At 43.2% G+C, this 14,828-nt stretch overlaps 2 protein-coding genes and 1 long non-coding RNA gene across 5 annotated transcripts; 1 reads left to right on the top strand and 2 right to left on the bottom strand.

Annotated features, from left to right (window-relative positions):
- Positions 1 to 1,737: 1,737 nt before the first annotated feature.
- LOC307025632 lies at positions 1,738 to 3,111 on the top strand. Its single transcript, XR_013804219.1, has 2 exons — positions 1,738 to 1,985; positions 2,613 to 3,111. It is a non-coding gene; the product is annotated as an uncharacterized lncRNA (long non-coding RNA).
- On the bottom strand, positions 1,989 to 8,216 carry LOC307025630 (uncharacterized protein). Of its 2 annotated transcripts, XM_079660446.1 has the most exons (10): positions 7,829 to 8,216; positions 6,196 to 6,313; positions 5,868 to 6,093; positions 5,575 to 5,760; positions 5,063 to 5,429; positions 4,634 to 4,820; positions 4,299 to 4,558; positions 3,975 to 4,146; positions 3,609 to 3,757; positions 1,989 to 3,366 (listed from the first exon to the last, which is right to left on the bottom strand). In XM_079660446.1, exons 6-10 carry the CDS (start codon positions 4,693 to 4,695, stop codon positions 3,212 to 3,214), a joined length of 798 nt encoding a protein of 265 aa, XP_079516572.1. In that variant the 5' UTR covers positions 4,696 to 4,820; positions 5,063 to 5,429; positions 5,575 to 5,760; positions 5,868 to 6,093; positions 6,196 to 6,313; positions 7,829 to 8,216; the 3' UTR covers positions 1,989 to 3,211. The 2 variants fall into 2 exon arrangements, with proteins under 2 accessions (XP_079516572.1, XP_079516573.1); XM_079660447.1 differs by lacking the exons at positions 4,634 to 4,820; positions 5,063 to 5,429; positions 5,575 to 5,760; ... (1 more) ...; positions 6,196 to 6,313; positions 7,829 to 8,216 and having other exon boundaries at positions 4,299 to 4,620.
- A 1,261-nt stretch (positions 8,217 to 9,477) lies between these two features.
- LOC307025629 (uncharacterized protein) lies at positions 9,478 to 14,611 on the bottom strand (the record flags this gene model as incomplete). 2 transcript variants are annotated; one of them, XM_079660445.1, is made up of 3 exons in its annotated part: positions 9,478 to 10,855; positions 11,236 to 11,257; positions 11,985 to 14,611. In XM_079660445.1, one exon carries the CDS (start codon positions 14,609 to 14,611, stop codon positions 13,307 to 13,309), a length of 1,305 nt encoding a protein of 434 aa, XP_079516571.1. In that variant the 3' UTR covers positions 9,478 to 10,855; positions 11,236 to 11,257; positions 11,985 to 13,306. The 2 variants fall into 2 exon arrangements, with proteins under 2 accessions (XP_079516571.1, XP_079516570.1); XM_079660444.1 differs by having other exon boundaries at positions 9,478 to 11,257.
- Positions 14,612 to 14,828: the final 217 nt, after the last annotated feature.

Below are 14,828 nucleotides of genomic sequence, written 5' to 3'. Positions count from 1 at the left end.
AAGCCTTACAATCTAGAACACTGATGGCTGGCTTACGCTGCAAACTTCATCGCCTTTTAACAAGAGAGTAAGTATATAAAACGTTATTTTGTATATTTTACACATTAGCAGAAACAGAGAGAGATGGCATTGAAAATATGTACATACATTACAAACATGTAGATAGTAGACAAAAACTAAAAAGAATTTCTCAGCCTTTCTGTGTTCTGATCAGCTCTGAATCAGCATATTTTGGTCTGGATATATTGACACCCCAGAGTCTCCTCTCAACCCCCTCCTACCTGCTTTTTCTAGACTTTTACAGCCTCAGCCGACTGCAGGACCTTGGGTGTTAAGAGACAGGAGTCTTCATCTCCATGTGAAGACATCCGTGACTGATTCTCACACACACACACACACACACACACACACACACACACACACACACACACACACACACACACACACACACACACACACACACACACACACACACACACACACACACACACACTTGGGGGCGGGCCCACCTGTCACTTTTTATGCATACTAATGTGATTGAAACATTTTTTATTACACACCATAAGGCGCAACAGTGGGGGCTTTTACCACCTGTGAATACACATCAACCCCCTCCTACACCTACTTGTGATATCACACCTACTTGAGATCTCACACCTCGATGTAAGGGGAGGCGGGACTTAGCTCATTTGCATAATGGGGGGAGGTGTGACCTGTCACTTTTTTATGCATACTAATGAGATGAAAGCGGGATGAATAATACTGCTCACCAGGTTCCCTTGGCTATCTAACAGGGAGTCCCCATTGACTTGCATAGAGCTCCCTCAACGCTGGTAATAGACGAGTTGGGATGGCGGAGAAATGCTCTCCGCAGACCCATTCTCACAGCGTTATAACCCTTTTTCTTGCTCAATATCTAACACACTTATTGTTTTTACTTCGGCTGTGAGGGCTTGTGTGTGCTCAGGATGATTTTCACTGTGTCTCGCTGTATCGACGACCCGGAAACCTGTCCGCTCCTCGCAGCAGCGAGCAGCAAAGAGCCTCGCAACGTCCCGACTAATCAGAGCACACTGGGCTCACAGGCAGGAGCTCCAACAAGCCGTTTAGGCAGTGGCGAGCCGTCAGGGCCCTCTAGGCCCTCAGTGAGGGCCTAAGATATTCTAAAAAATAATATTTGAAAACATAAAAAAAAAAAAAACATTTTTTTTAAATATTATTTTTTATATTTTTTTGTTGTTACATTTTTCATTAGTTTTACCAAAATAACTTGATTTAATTGTATTTAAAATAAAATGTCCAAAGAAATAAATCCTTCGAATCTGCCTGTTCAGTTTCTGTTGGAATGTGAAGGGTTAAATGCCGTCTCTGCGAGCAACACGTTCTCACTCCCAACCCGTCACATATTGACGGACGGTCAGGGCCCCTCCCCGTCACCCTATAGAGAGGCGAAGTCCCGCCCATCTACTTCCGAACCATGGGACCCCGGAAGCGGAAAATTATACATTGAAGTCAATGGAGAGAGAAAAGTCATCTTTTGATCCCGTTTGAATTGCGCCACGAATGACACATATGATGTTTGTCAAATTAAAAGAACATTTTGCAAGTCAAAAAAATAAAAATGTCTCGTAAAACAGTGAAGTTACAAATGTTTTAGGTGTGAAACCGCTCAGTGAACTACAGGTCTCTGGTCTCGCACAATACGCGTCACCATCACAAAGATGGCCGTCACGTTAGCAAATTTCACCTGTTTCTTTCAGAATGAGGTGAAAAAGTATAAAACGAGTTGAAAATCACTACAAGTCTGGGCATGTTGAGAGCTGTACATACACGAAAAGGGAGTTAGTGAGTTCTGTAAGAGCCAGCATGCGGGACCGGCTTTACAAGGTTTCAGTGAGTAATATTAGTGCATTGTTTAACGTTAAACAGGGGGACGATGATCCTGGATTTGGCGGAGATCCGGTGCGGCAACAGAACACAGACTGGTATACTGTACATTTGACTTTAATTCATAGAGATTCTCAATAAATAGTAAATAAATAATAATAAATAGCAGGTACACTTGGCACAGGCAACAGAACACAGACTGGAATACATGTGATTATAATTCATAGAGATGTTCATATATAGTAAATAAATAATAATACATAGCAGGCACATTGGCTCAGGCAACAGAACACAGACTGGTATACATTTGATTATAATTCATAGAGATGTTCATATATAGTAAATAAATAATAATACATAGCAGGCACATTGGCTCAGGCAACAGAACACAGACTGGTATACATTTGATTATAATTCATAGAGATGTTCATATATAGTAAATAAATAATAATACATAGCAGACACATTTGCTCAGGCAACAGAACACAGACTGGTATACATTTGATTATAATTCATAGAGATGTTCATATATAGTAAATAAATAATAATACATAGCAGCTATATAAGTACAGTCCATTTACCATTTACTGGTATACATTTGATTATAATTCATAGACACTTGGCTCAGTTAACTGCATCACACTCTGCTAGGCTTAGAACTCACCACAGAAGTAGGTCTCCTCCTAAAAATGCAATTATTTCTCAACTATCTTTTGTACTTTTAGGTGTACATGTGAAAAATGTACAATCATGGAAACAATTGAAGAGTGCCAATGCTGCCAAGAAAAGGATGTCATGGTGGCCAAAATGGAGGAATTCAATGAATATGAGGGAGATGGTGCAAACATAACCTGTGTAATAGATCACCCAGGATTCCAATCAAATTGTCTGGATGTTTGGGTGTTGCAGACAGCCTACCATCATTATTCAAAGAGGGACAGACAACAAGCAGGTGATCAGCCACGTAATGAGTAAGTTACTTGTGTTCACAAATTTGTAGAGCTCAGAAATTTGATGTATTTTTGGGAAGTCATTTTTTTGGGGTTATTATTTTTGGGTCACTCTGGCAAAGTTACAGAATAAATAGATAAATAAGCAAATAAGGTTGAAGTGATTACCATTGACATTTATGATCTTGTATTTTACAGAATGTATCGCTATGTGGCATACCGCCAGCTTGTCAGATTTTGCTGGGGAATACTTGGTAAGAACCACAGAATCCCACTGCCATTAAAAAGATCCAGGCGACGTTTCCATCTGACATCTACACGTCTTTCAAGTATCCAGCACTTGATTAGAGTCAATAACAAAACTGATTGTCAGTTCAGTGATTAAATCTGCTTCTAAACAGCGCAACAGCCTCTCTCTTGTCTGGTTTTTCCCATCGACTGCTGAGTGGATCTGGGACATCGAAAGGTTCCTCATCGACATTGTTTTCGCACAAGCGTAGAGTCTCGGTCAAGAGTTCGGTAACATACTCTGCAAAAAAGATGTTTTATAATCAAGAATGATATACTATATTTTCTAGTCCCCCGATTATGCATAGCATGCCCTGAGGCACTTTGCATAATTAATCATTGTAGTTGAAACTGTACACTACATTCTCACATAGCTCAATTTTCAATATTTACACAATAATGTTGTCCAAGATTGAATGTTTTTCATTAATTTGGTAAAACGGTATAATTAATGTTATTATTCTCTCACTTTCACTTTCTTACCATATGTAGCTGCTGTATTCACACGTCTAACTACATGACCACCTTTCTTTGCTTTGGGGAATTTCACAGTGTATTGGAGTTGTCCTGTACTGGTTTTGGCATGCTTCCTGCCAGAGTTCTCGTTGTAGTGCAGTGCTGCTAGGATCAACCTACAAAATAAATACATTTATTGTATAGAGAGAGATAGAGAGTGAGAGATTTCATAGGTTTTTTAGCATTTGCTGGCCATTTACATGCAAACAAACCCATAGATCTCACTACAGGAGAGGGGAAACCCCCAAAAAAGAAGAACTTGGCAAATAGATAAATAAGCAAATAAAATTGAAGTCTCTAGTATTTTCTGATGAGATTCATATTATACTTTACCTGCAATATATGCAAGTGTACGAGTATGCATACATCTTTGGGGCAAACTGGTTGACTATACTGTGGTATACTTCCACCCCGTAGGTTTGCTGTGAAGGTGACATCTTCTTGACATCTCTGACAAAAGATTTCTGGCTGACAACTTTATTCAGCTTTAGTGATGGCACTGAATCTGAAAATACACAATCAAAAAAGGATATAGGATATACGATAATAGAAAAAATATTAGTTCTTCACTGCATATCATTTTTCTTTACTGAAGACACAAAAACATTCCAACACAACATTTGATGAGTGTTCCATTGTCGTAGAAAATATTATTACCTGCTTTGAGCCATTTTTTCTTGCGGTTCTGAGCTGCAGGCAGCCGACCATGGGCACATTTCTCGAACACTCTGCCATGTTTGTTGTGAATGTTTATAATGTGGTTGTTGAGGGACAGCCATTTTTCAGCAATCATTTCTCCATTTCCATCCGGAGTTGATACGGCACACCAATACAAATGGTTCAGAATGGATTGTATCCATTCCCCAATATCGGTACATTGCTTGTCCTTTGCAAGCTTTACCAGTTTTTTTTTAGGTCTATAAAATAGAAAGTTCAGTATTTTTTTATATTGGAGGATTTTAATTCTACTATTGTTAAAAAAATTAACCTACTTTTTGCAAGGTGCCAAACGTCGAACCGATGGTCCACATGTTCTTGGTTTTCCTTCAGCCATTTGTTGATCTGTGTGTGTCTGTCTGTCACAATTGTCTTCATGACGAGGTTTTCACTCTCCAAGAACTGGACACATCGCACAAGCCCCTCTTTTTCCATGTGGACACTTGAAGGGACTTCATTACTCTGGAAATACATTCAGAACACACATAATATTTTATAAAGATGGCTATCATAGAGCATTTGATTTTCAGCGGTCATATTTGTGAACATGGTTAATGCTTTGAGCTTGAAATGCATCGGCCAAAAAAAAACACTCCTGAAATTATATTGTCTTGGGTTCGATAGAAAATATTCTCAGCTGTGTTTGGCTATAAAGTATTTGGAGGAGGCTATTCATAACATAGGATACATTCACTAATACTGACCTGCACTAATTGAACATCCAACACCTTGTTTATTGTGAGGTCTTGTATGGTATAGGATCCATACTTGGCACAGTGACCAGGGCTATCATAGCGTCCATCCCCTCCTAACACCAGTTCTTTGTGTTTGTTCGTCTCCTTCAGTTTCTGCACAATGTTGTTCCGATTCTTGGTCCAGACTGTCTTGATTGCAGGTTGAAGGAATTTCTTCTGATGATTCAGAAATGTCCTTGTTGTGATGGTGTAGCAGTTGATGGACTTCAGTACCCTCATCACTTTTGTTGGTGATGTACCCGCAAAAAGAATTCCTGCTGACAACAGCAGATTTCCAGCAGGAGTTTTATCAATTAAAGGTTGATTCTGCCATGACCTGTGAGAAAAATATATTCATTCAATTCTTCTATCATACTATACAACCTGTATGAGTATCTCATGAATAGGACCACCTGTCAATCATGGCCACAAATATCATTCTCGAATACATATTTCGCATGGTCATCATTTAAAAATATTACCTTTGAAAACCACAATGTTTGCAGTTTTGATCGATTTCCACAAATGTGCCCATTGTTCTCCGAAGGCGACCTGGCGAGTTCTCTTTACACATCAGACAATGGGTGAATAGTGACATCAGGGAAGACATGAACACAAGCAGAAGCTTACTCCTAAGAGGATCATTGTCGTCCTGGTTGTCACTGTCCCTGTGAAATGGACAGAGAGTAAAAGGATCAAGTCTGCAATAAATGGCTGGATCCGACCGTGCATAATGATAATGTAGCAACATTTAAAAAACATGACAAGACAATACTCATCAGTTGACGAATCAGATTCCACGTCTGATGGGCTATAAAGATGATCATTTTGATTATCCTCTTCATGTTGGCTATTGTCGGCCTCAAGCTCTTTTTCCTCATCAATTATGTCCCTTTCAGGGAGGTTTAGCTGCAGGTTGCACTGAATCCCAGCATCCACAGTACTTGTGTCATCATGTGTTTGTGTCCCAACAGTACACCCAGTTGGTTTGACTTAAATTCCTGAAAATATTATATACAATATTATATATAATATATATACGCATGTTACATGTATGTGTATTTGTATCTTACATATCAATATTTAAATATTATGATACTGACCTTTGGAACAACCAACATGGATTCGAACTTGCTGTCCAGCTGACCTGAAACGTGGTCGTGCCTGCATGGACTTGTGGTGTATTCGTGGAGGGGGGTCCGTTTGCACATCAATTTCATTCTGAAATGTACAAAACACAGCACAACTTTACAAAACATTTTTGAAACTAGCTTGAAATTGTATTGAAAGTGTTACAGGCTTGGCCTGTCACTTCAAGAGTAGCAGCCGCAAGGGGTTGTGGGTTTTGGAGTCTGTGTGTGTGTAAAATGTGATGGCCAAGGCGAAGTGCGAAGGTATGAAGAGAGATACGAAAGCATGGGCGGACTGGGACACAAATTCAGCCCGGGACGTTCAGACGCACCGGCCCACGCGTGCGGACCACCCTTGTAGCCTACAGATAAATTATACATCCATGCTAATATACTGTTATGGCTAGATTCCCCAGAGTCAAGCCATAACTGCAGCTGTCTCATTTTCCTCAGGGTCAACTGCATAAGAAGAACATCAGCAATCAATTAAATTACCAATATTATATCAATATCAAAATTCGGAAAGGAACTGCTTGTCTAATTCAGGCCTATAAAATAAATGCAATAGTGAATTGGCCACAAATCTCTGTCCTTATTATTGAATATTATTGAATATTATTATTTTAAATGATAATATTATATAATTTAACTTGGAATATCATGAGCATATGACTATCCTAATGCATCTAACTTTATGCACAATATAATAGTCTGGCCAGCCCTGCAGCCCGTTCTAGGTTCTGATTGGCTCTCTAGGTTGGCATTCTAGCTTCTAACTGGCTGTCCAGGTTGTCAATCACAGCCGTGGGCAAATTATGCTAGTCGTAACATTGCTAAACTTTTTCATGACGGTTTTCTCAGGGAGCTTGTCTGATGAGTGGACCTCTGACGCAGGCCTCGCCCTCTCCCGGCCCAGCCCCTTCAGTTAATGTATTAGACTACTTTCAAAAACATAAGATTGACAACCTATCAATAGCCCCGTAGTCTGTGTTCTATCTATATGGCGCTGGTCTGTAGGCCTATCCAATACAGTGTCAATGTAACTGATTACTGTGAAGAACGTGAATACACGGAGGTTCTTCCCACGGCACCCGAAGCCCCGTTTTCATGCTTTTTCCCCTCGAAATGTCTGGGCAGGTGGTCACCGACTGGCAACGAGCCAAGTCAGAAACCCGAAACTACGGTTTTACTACGGAGATACCGTTAGTAAATAAGGTAACACAAGTTTATACATAATATAATATCTAATAACATTCATAATACAACATGTGGTTGAATTGATTGAGAGAGCAATGCTATAAAATCAAACAATTAAATATATGAATTATGTACATACATGTGATGAAGATACAAATTGTATTGTCGCTATCCTCAGTTCTGTCAGTGGCTTCATTGAACAAAGTTTCCAATACCTATGTCATAATATTGACATTTTTCATAATTTGAAGCGGTTTTAGGCCTATGAGGTATACTTTTACTATAAATGCTGTGGGCAAAGTGCATGCAATCATATATGGCATCATGACTTCATCAACTCATAAATGTGTGAGATTTGACATGTCATTTGGATTCAGGCTTTATGCTTAAAGCAAGTAGCGCAGCTTACCTTCGCTCTCTCCCTTTTGGCGAATGCATTTCGCCGTCTCTTTAGTGGAGGACTCTGCATCGGGGGACGTGTAGGAATCGGCGTGGTGGCTTGTGCTGGCATTTGGGGTCTTGGCAGTATTGTTGGAACAGCATCTTTGTTCAGTTTGAAATTATTTTTTAATCCAATTTCCTTAGCGAGCATTGTGGACTGGTCAAAACACGATCTTTCAAAGTGTTGCCCACAAATTGTAGGTTTCATCGACCCCGGATTACCTGGACCAGCAAAGTCCGCCCTCGTACGACACACTTGTTTGGTCCATATACGCAACATTTGATAATTTTTTGGCCACAAAAACATCCCATAGCCAGATTTGGAGACGGCCCCACATCCCCATACCACACATCGCTAGCCGATTATTCTTCGCGTTTTGTTGTTGTGCATCCTTTGTTTTAATATTTGCCGCTTCAAGGCATTTAAACAATGGTGACTCAGCTGTGTTCTGCTCAGCTGTGTTCTACTCATGACGTCACCGCCGGAAATGACCGAAGTTGTTGTTTCCAGAGCTACGAACGATCGTTACTAACTGACAACATTTGTATGCTGTTATAATCGTGATGTATTAAAAAATACATTGATAATAAAAAAAACAAATGGCACATTTCACAATACAAATGCAGCCTCTATCATATACTAAGCCCACTAACAGGTGCTAAAAGCATTTAGTAAGCTCTTTAATGTCAGCTAGCTAACATTAGCTAACAAGGTACACCAACGTGTTTTGTTTTAGCAACTTTTTTCTCCTTAAGAACTTCGTGTTCTCTGTGTATGCTGTGGATAACATTAGTGTTCACAAGAACAAGATACACTCACGTGTTTTGTTTTAGTTGCTCTTCAGATTGAAGCGGCCAGTTTTATATCGACTATATGTGTGATCTCCTTTTTACATCTCGTTGTGTCATTTGAGTTTATTTGCTGTGTGTAGATTCAAGGATTTTGGTTATCTTGTCAATTTGTTTGGTTATCTAGGCACAGCTGTTTGTGACTCCCTCTGGTACACTGGTATGTGTTTTCCTAATGTAGAGAGCATTGATTAATTAATAAACTACACACTGACTCTAGATCCTGACCAAATCCTTTTTTGTTGATCAAATGTTTTTCAAAAATGTATTGTATATTATATAACAGCTGCACATCACAGACCGGAGTCTCTGCTACTGTGGACCACGAAGGAGGCGATCATCATCCCCATCCCCAAAGACCCTGCATGGCATGGAAATCTCCTCCTCCTGGAACAATTCTACACCGAGCATATGCTCCCTGTGTTGGCCAGTAGAGAGGAGTACATTTAAATAAACATACTCTTAACACCCTCGGACTCTGCGTTGTGTTTCGTATGTGTGATAGGGTGTTATGCAGAGGGGAGGAAAACAGGACACAGCATATTGGGATTGTGGTGGAGATGCTGAGCAGTTATTTAATTGTTGCATGTAATTATTATTATACTGCGTGCTTCTTAGTTATTCCATCGTTTGCTGTAACATGGATCTGTATTTAACTCTATATTTACTTGTTATCTACCACACTTCCTTCTACATCATACACCATCATTATACATGATGGTGTATACAGTATAGGACAGGGGTGGGGAACCTTTTCCCTCTCAAGGGCCATTTCAATTTTTTCAACATCCTCCGAGGGCCGTACAAATTATTGACCTCTGCTTAAAAAAAACTAAAATCACAGCACATTCATTTGGCCTTTCTTTCATGCTGTGCAAAGAAAAAGCAACCTCTTAATCCAGATATCTTACCATGACTCGCGCATTCATGCACGTGCACGGTTGTGACATGACCACCAAAACAGAAAGATATGGACACAAGATGTGAGCAAATGTATTTAGTTTCCTATCCATGTGGACATGATTTAAGTGAGGGAGGACCTAACCTCCTCTACGGGGGTCCGGGGGGCATGCTCCCCCGGGAAGATTTTTTTTTTTAATGTTGAAGTTAAAAGCATCAATCTGGTGCACTTTGAGAGCAACATTAGGAGATCTATGGATACATCTCTCAACACCCATATGAAACAGAACTGTAAGCCGTTTTATTTTTCTTTATGGATATTTTACAAATCACTCCCCTTTCAAACTGTATTCTTGTTTATTAATAACAACTTTATTTTACTGTCATATAGTATTTTATACCAGTTTACTTTATTATCTTATTTTTTTATAATAACTATAATGATCATATAAAGGTGTGCCTTTACCTCAGTGGTTGTAGAAAAAGCTTCTTATATTCATTAGCATAGCCAGATGCTAATAACAACTAAGTTATTGACTGTATGATCAGTATGACAGATGAACAGATCGCCACTGGGCTTTCAACTAAAGACACAGCCACGCAACAACTGCGGCATGTGTACGGCTCCTTATGGGTAGGCTATTGCCATTTTTGGAAGTGCCGGAGCAGTGTTCTGGTGCTCTCCGTCAGCACTACACCTCTGTCAGACGAGACATAATTACCACGTGATGACACGTTAGGCCCGTGTTGCGTTCAAGGACCCTGACCTTGGCCAGGAAAAACAGGCACTCGCTTGTTTCATTTTTTTGCGGTCTAGATTTCTTTCATTTTTTTCCTTTTTGCGTGTGTTTATAAATCACCTCGAGGGCCGTGCCAAATGGTCTCACGGGCCGTATACGGCCCGGGGGCCGGAGGTTCCCCACCCCTGATATAGGATATATATATTTCAAACTGGAGAGACGTGATGTATGGAATACATATTTATTGTTACACGTCATGTAAATGAAATGATTGCCATGATAATACAACAGGAGAATGGAATGGTGTTTGGCGATTAGGCCCCGGTTTGCAGGATAATCATTCGGGAGGGAAAGAACCGCTCCGATGAAAATCCCCGGGGTCTAGACACTGGTGGTGGTGATAAGTAGGTGGGACCGGTCTGGAGGAGGAAGGTTAGCTTTGTCCTGGAGGAGACGGGAGGCGAGAGGGGTGGAGGAGGGTTGCGTGTGAACCCCTGAAATGACAACTGACAGGGAGGAAGAGCAGGCATTTTAAGGATTTTAACGTGTGCAGCAATTGGCTGCTGAGGGGTGACGCCCACATGTTTAATGAGGGGGGAGAGAGCAATAGAGTGACGTGTAAGTGACTCATTGTTAGGTCTTCCTTATTGAACTTGCGCTAAAGCTTTCATTTCAAACCGGAGAGACTTGATGTATGGAATACATATTTATTGTTAGAAGTCACGTAAATGAAATGATTGCCATGATAATACAACAGGAGAATGGAATTGTGTTTGGCGATTGGCCCCGGTTTGCAGGATAATCATTCGGGAGGGAAAGAACCGCTCCGATGAAAATCCCCAAAACCAGTGAAGTATGGAATACTGAGATGAACTGAGTTTCTTACCTTGTAGGGTGACTGTGGTGATCTGGGGAAGAAATAATAGATTCATATATGTATGGGGCAGGGGGCCGGAATCACTGCTGGAGCTTACGGGTCATGCTGAGACTCTGACTGCCCAAATCAGTGCCGGTCTTATCTGAAAACGACCTGAGGGTCGCCTGCCTGGCTACTACGCCGCCACGAAGGTTGAACGTCCTGCCAAAGCAGGGATCTTGTTTATAACGGAAACCGAAGTTTACGGTGGCCCACAGTCCACGAGACCGAAGTCTACGGGGACCCGCAGTCCACAAGACCGAAGTCTACGGGGATACACGGTCCCTTCTTCTTCTCTTTTACTCTCTTCTTTCTTTTCTCTCTCTTTTCTTTTCCTCTCCTCTTCTTACAACCTGACGTCGCAGGGTATACATTTTTACACAGGCACATTGAGCACAGACCGGAGTCTACGGGGACACACGGTCCCTTCTTCTTTCTCTTTTACTGTCTCTTCTTTCTTTTCTCTCTCTTTCTTTTCCTCTCTTCTTCTTATGACCTGACGTCGCAGGGTATGCATTTGAGCACAGGCCTGGGATTAGATACCTGCGTGCAGGAGAATGTAGCCCGTGACGTGTAGATGCAACGTGAGACGAGACATTATTGCCTGTGGGCGGGAGCCCGCGGACTAGGACAGGGATGCAGTTTGAAATCCGATACCATAATGAACATATATACTTGTAAACGTGTTATGAACCACCACCAGTTATATGCATAAATACCGTAGTTAGGGTCTGAGAGATCGTTGGATGGCCAGCACGGCGCTGATGTCCGGGCGAGTGTAGGATGTGAAGGCAGAGAAGGACCGCCGTCCAGTCGTTGTAGGGAAGAGGAAGAATTCCCTTCATTGCGGCAGGTTTGCTGCACCTATCCTGGACGAGCCCTGAAATGCTCTTAAGACACCACCACCAGTTATATGCATGTTTACCATAGGTAAACTGAGAGATCTTGGATAGCCGGCACGAGCCGATGCCCGGCGAAGAGGGAGATGTAGACAATGTGATGCAGCTGTTGCTTGGGTACAATGATGCATGAATGTAATACCCTGCTTAACATGAGCCATATGAGCATGAAACCAAGAATATGAAGTGCAATATGAGCAGCATGAAATAATGTTTGCTTAGGTAAATACTGAAACATGACCCATGATATAGGACTAGCCCAATCAGCAGTTCGATTACGCCACAGTGAGACATAGATGCTGATGTGCTTGGTTGGGGGATTAGACTGTCTTCTATCATCTTACTTGAGCTTCTCTTTCTCCCTGAAGAAACCCCCCTAAAACCCGCGGATGGGGCGGCATCCGTGAAAAGCCTCATTGAGTCGGAGGAACACACAAGGTCATCGTAAAAGAAAGTAACTCCGTTCCAGTGGGCGAGCAGGAGGGACCAGGAACGTAGGTCTGAGCAGCAGCCTTCGTCTAGGAAGACGCAGTCATGGAGGTTGTTGACCGCCGATGCTGCGTCCAGGAGGCGGGAGATGAACGAGCGCCCCTGGGGGATGACGCGCATGGCGAAGTTGAGGTGTCCGAGAAGGGAGAGCAACTGTTGTTTTGTGATAACTTGTTGCTCGTAGTATGACTTGGTGATGTCCCGGATGCGCTGCAATTTGTCGGAGGGGAGGGACGCCTTCATGTCTATGGAGTCGAGGATGATGCCTAAGAACTCTAAGCATGTGTTGGGACCTAGCGTTTTCTCCTTGGAGAGAGGGACGCCAAACTCCTGAAAGCAATGTTTAAGCTTGGCCAGTGAGATCCCTGAGCTGTCCTGTGGCGGATCTATGAGGAGGAAGTCGTCCAGTAGGTGAAGGACGGAGGGGATTCTGACGATGTTCAGCAGGATCCAGCAGGGCGCTTCCGAGAAGGAATTGAGAATGCAGGGGCTGCTTCTGCACCCGAAAGTCAGGCGAACGGCAAAATAGAGTTTGGACTCCCACTTAATACCGAACGAATTCCGCTGAGACGGATGAATGGGGATGATTTTGAAGGCATCGGTAATGTCCGCTTTGGAGAGCCAAGCTCCGTGCCCTGTGAACTTGATCCTTTTTATTGCATTAACCACTGAGGCATAGTGAAGGGAAAACTGATCTGGAGGGATGATACTATTGACGCTGCAGAATGGGCCGGAGCGGGGAGCGGACAGATCGAAATCAGCCTCTTTTTTCCGGAGTATTTGCGTGTGGCTATTCCGATGGGATTTGAACGGAACACTGAGAAGGGGGAGGAGCTAGAAGGACCAATTATGTATCCTTTGAGAAATTCTTTGTCGATGAGCTGGCCCTGCGCTCCGCAGCTGTTGCATGAGATAGCAGATTGGCCGTCGGTGGCCATCGCGAGCAGCTCAATGTCCATCACTGACCAGTCCAGGCGGATATTGCTATGTGCTAGGTGGAGCGCTGCTTTGCTTGAAAAGCTTTTGTGGTACTGATAGAAGACGGATTTCCCGTATCTAATGTTAATGTCGCTAATAATGGCCATGTACGCATCTAATTCTACTCTTCTCTCAGGGTAGACGGAGCAGAGAACATCGCCGAAGATGCCGAAAGCGACCATGAATTGCCCTACGCTGATGTCTCTGATGAGCCTGGGGTCTGCGGCCTTAAAGACGGTGGTGATATTTCCTCCTGTGGCGATGGCTTTATCGCATTCCGGGGAGGGCAGAATAAGGCTGAGCAGATTGACGTCCTTCCTTTCAAGAATTTTCGACCTAAGCCATGAGGAGATGTTGGCGGCATGGGAAATGAAAGGCCTCGCTGAAGGGGGGGCTGGAAGGGCCGAAGCCAGAGAGTAGGGGGGAGCTACTGCTGGAATGCGTGGGACACCCTGACCCGGCAACCCCGGCGGGACTGAGGCAGAGAGCGCTGCTCTGAGTGCAGCAGAAGTTGGAGCTCCTGTGACTGAGTCTTCCAGGGCCTGGAGGCGAGCATCGATAGCTCTCATGGAGCTCGCCAGGGATTGCAGGGAGCCGGCCACGCTACTCTCCATGAGGGGCGTGTTAGAGACACTCCCGGCCTGGCGAGCCTGGGAAGGGGTGGATTTTGGAGGCGGACGGGATCCTGGCGGGCTCGACTTCCTGCCCCTTTTTCTTCCGCGGCTGCAGCCGCGTCCTCGCCCTGATCTTTCCGGGGAGCTGACTGGAGCTGCTGCCCCGGACTGGGGAGTTATGCCGGAGACCTGGTCCGAGAGCTCTCGGAGCTGAGAGAGAGTGAGGCCTGGGGCTGTGGGAATGCCCTGCTGCAGGAGCCGGGCGATGAGGAAGTCTGCCTCTGATGATAATCCGCTGAAGGGAGCCGAACCGGGACCGAAGGCTTCCAGAGAAGGTTCGTAATCCGAATTGTCCGATTTGGACATCTTGAGCTATATTGCTTTACAGTTTTCTCGCAAGAAGGAGTATGTAGTACTACCATTGCGTGTGGTCGCCTGAAATGACAACTGACAGGGAGGAAGAGCTGGCATTTTAAGGATTTTAACGTGTGCAGCAATTGGCTGCTGAGGGGTGACGCCCACATGTTTAATGAGGGGGGAGAGAGCAATAGAGTGACGTGTAAGTGACTCATTGTTAGGTCTT

This window comes from Notothenia rossii (assembly GCF_949606895.1).
Source record: "Notothenia rossii genome assembly, chromosome: 11".
NCBI classification, from domain to species: domain Eukaryota; kingdom Metazoa; phylum Chordata; class Actinopteri; order Perciformes; family Nototheniidae; genus Notothenia; species Notothenia rossii.
Note: the sequence above shows the minus strand (reverse complement) of the source record. Positions and strands in the feature narration are given on the sequence as shown.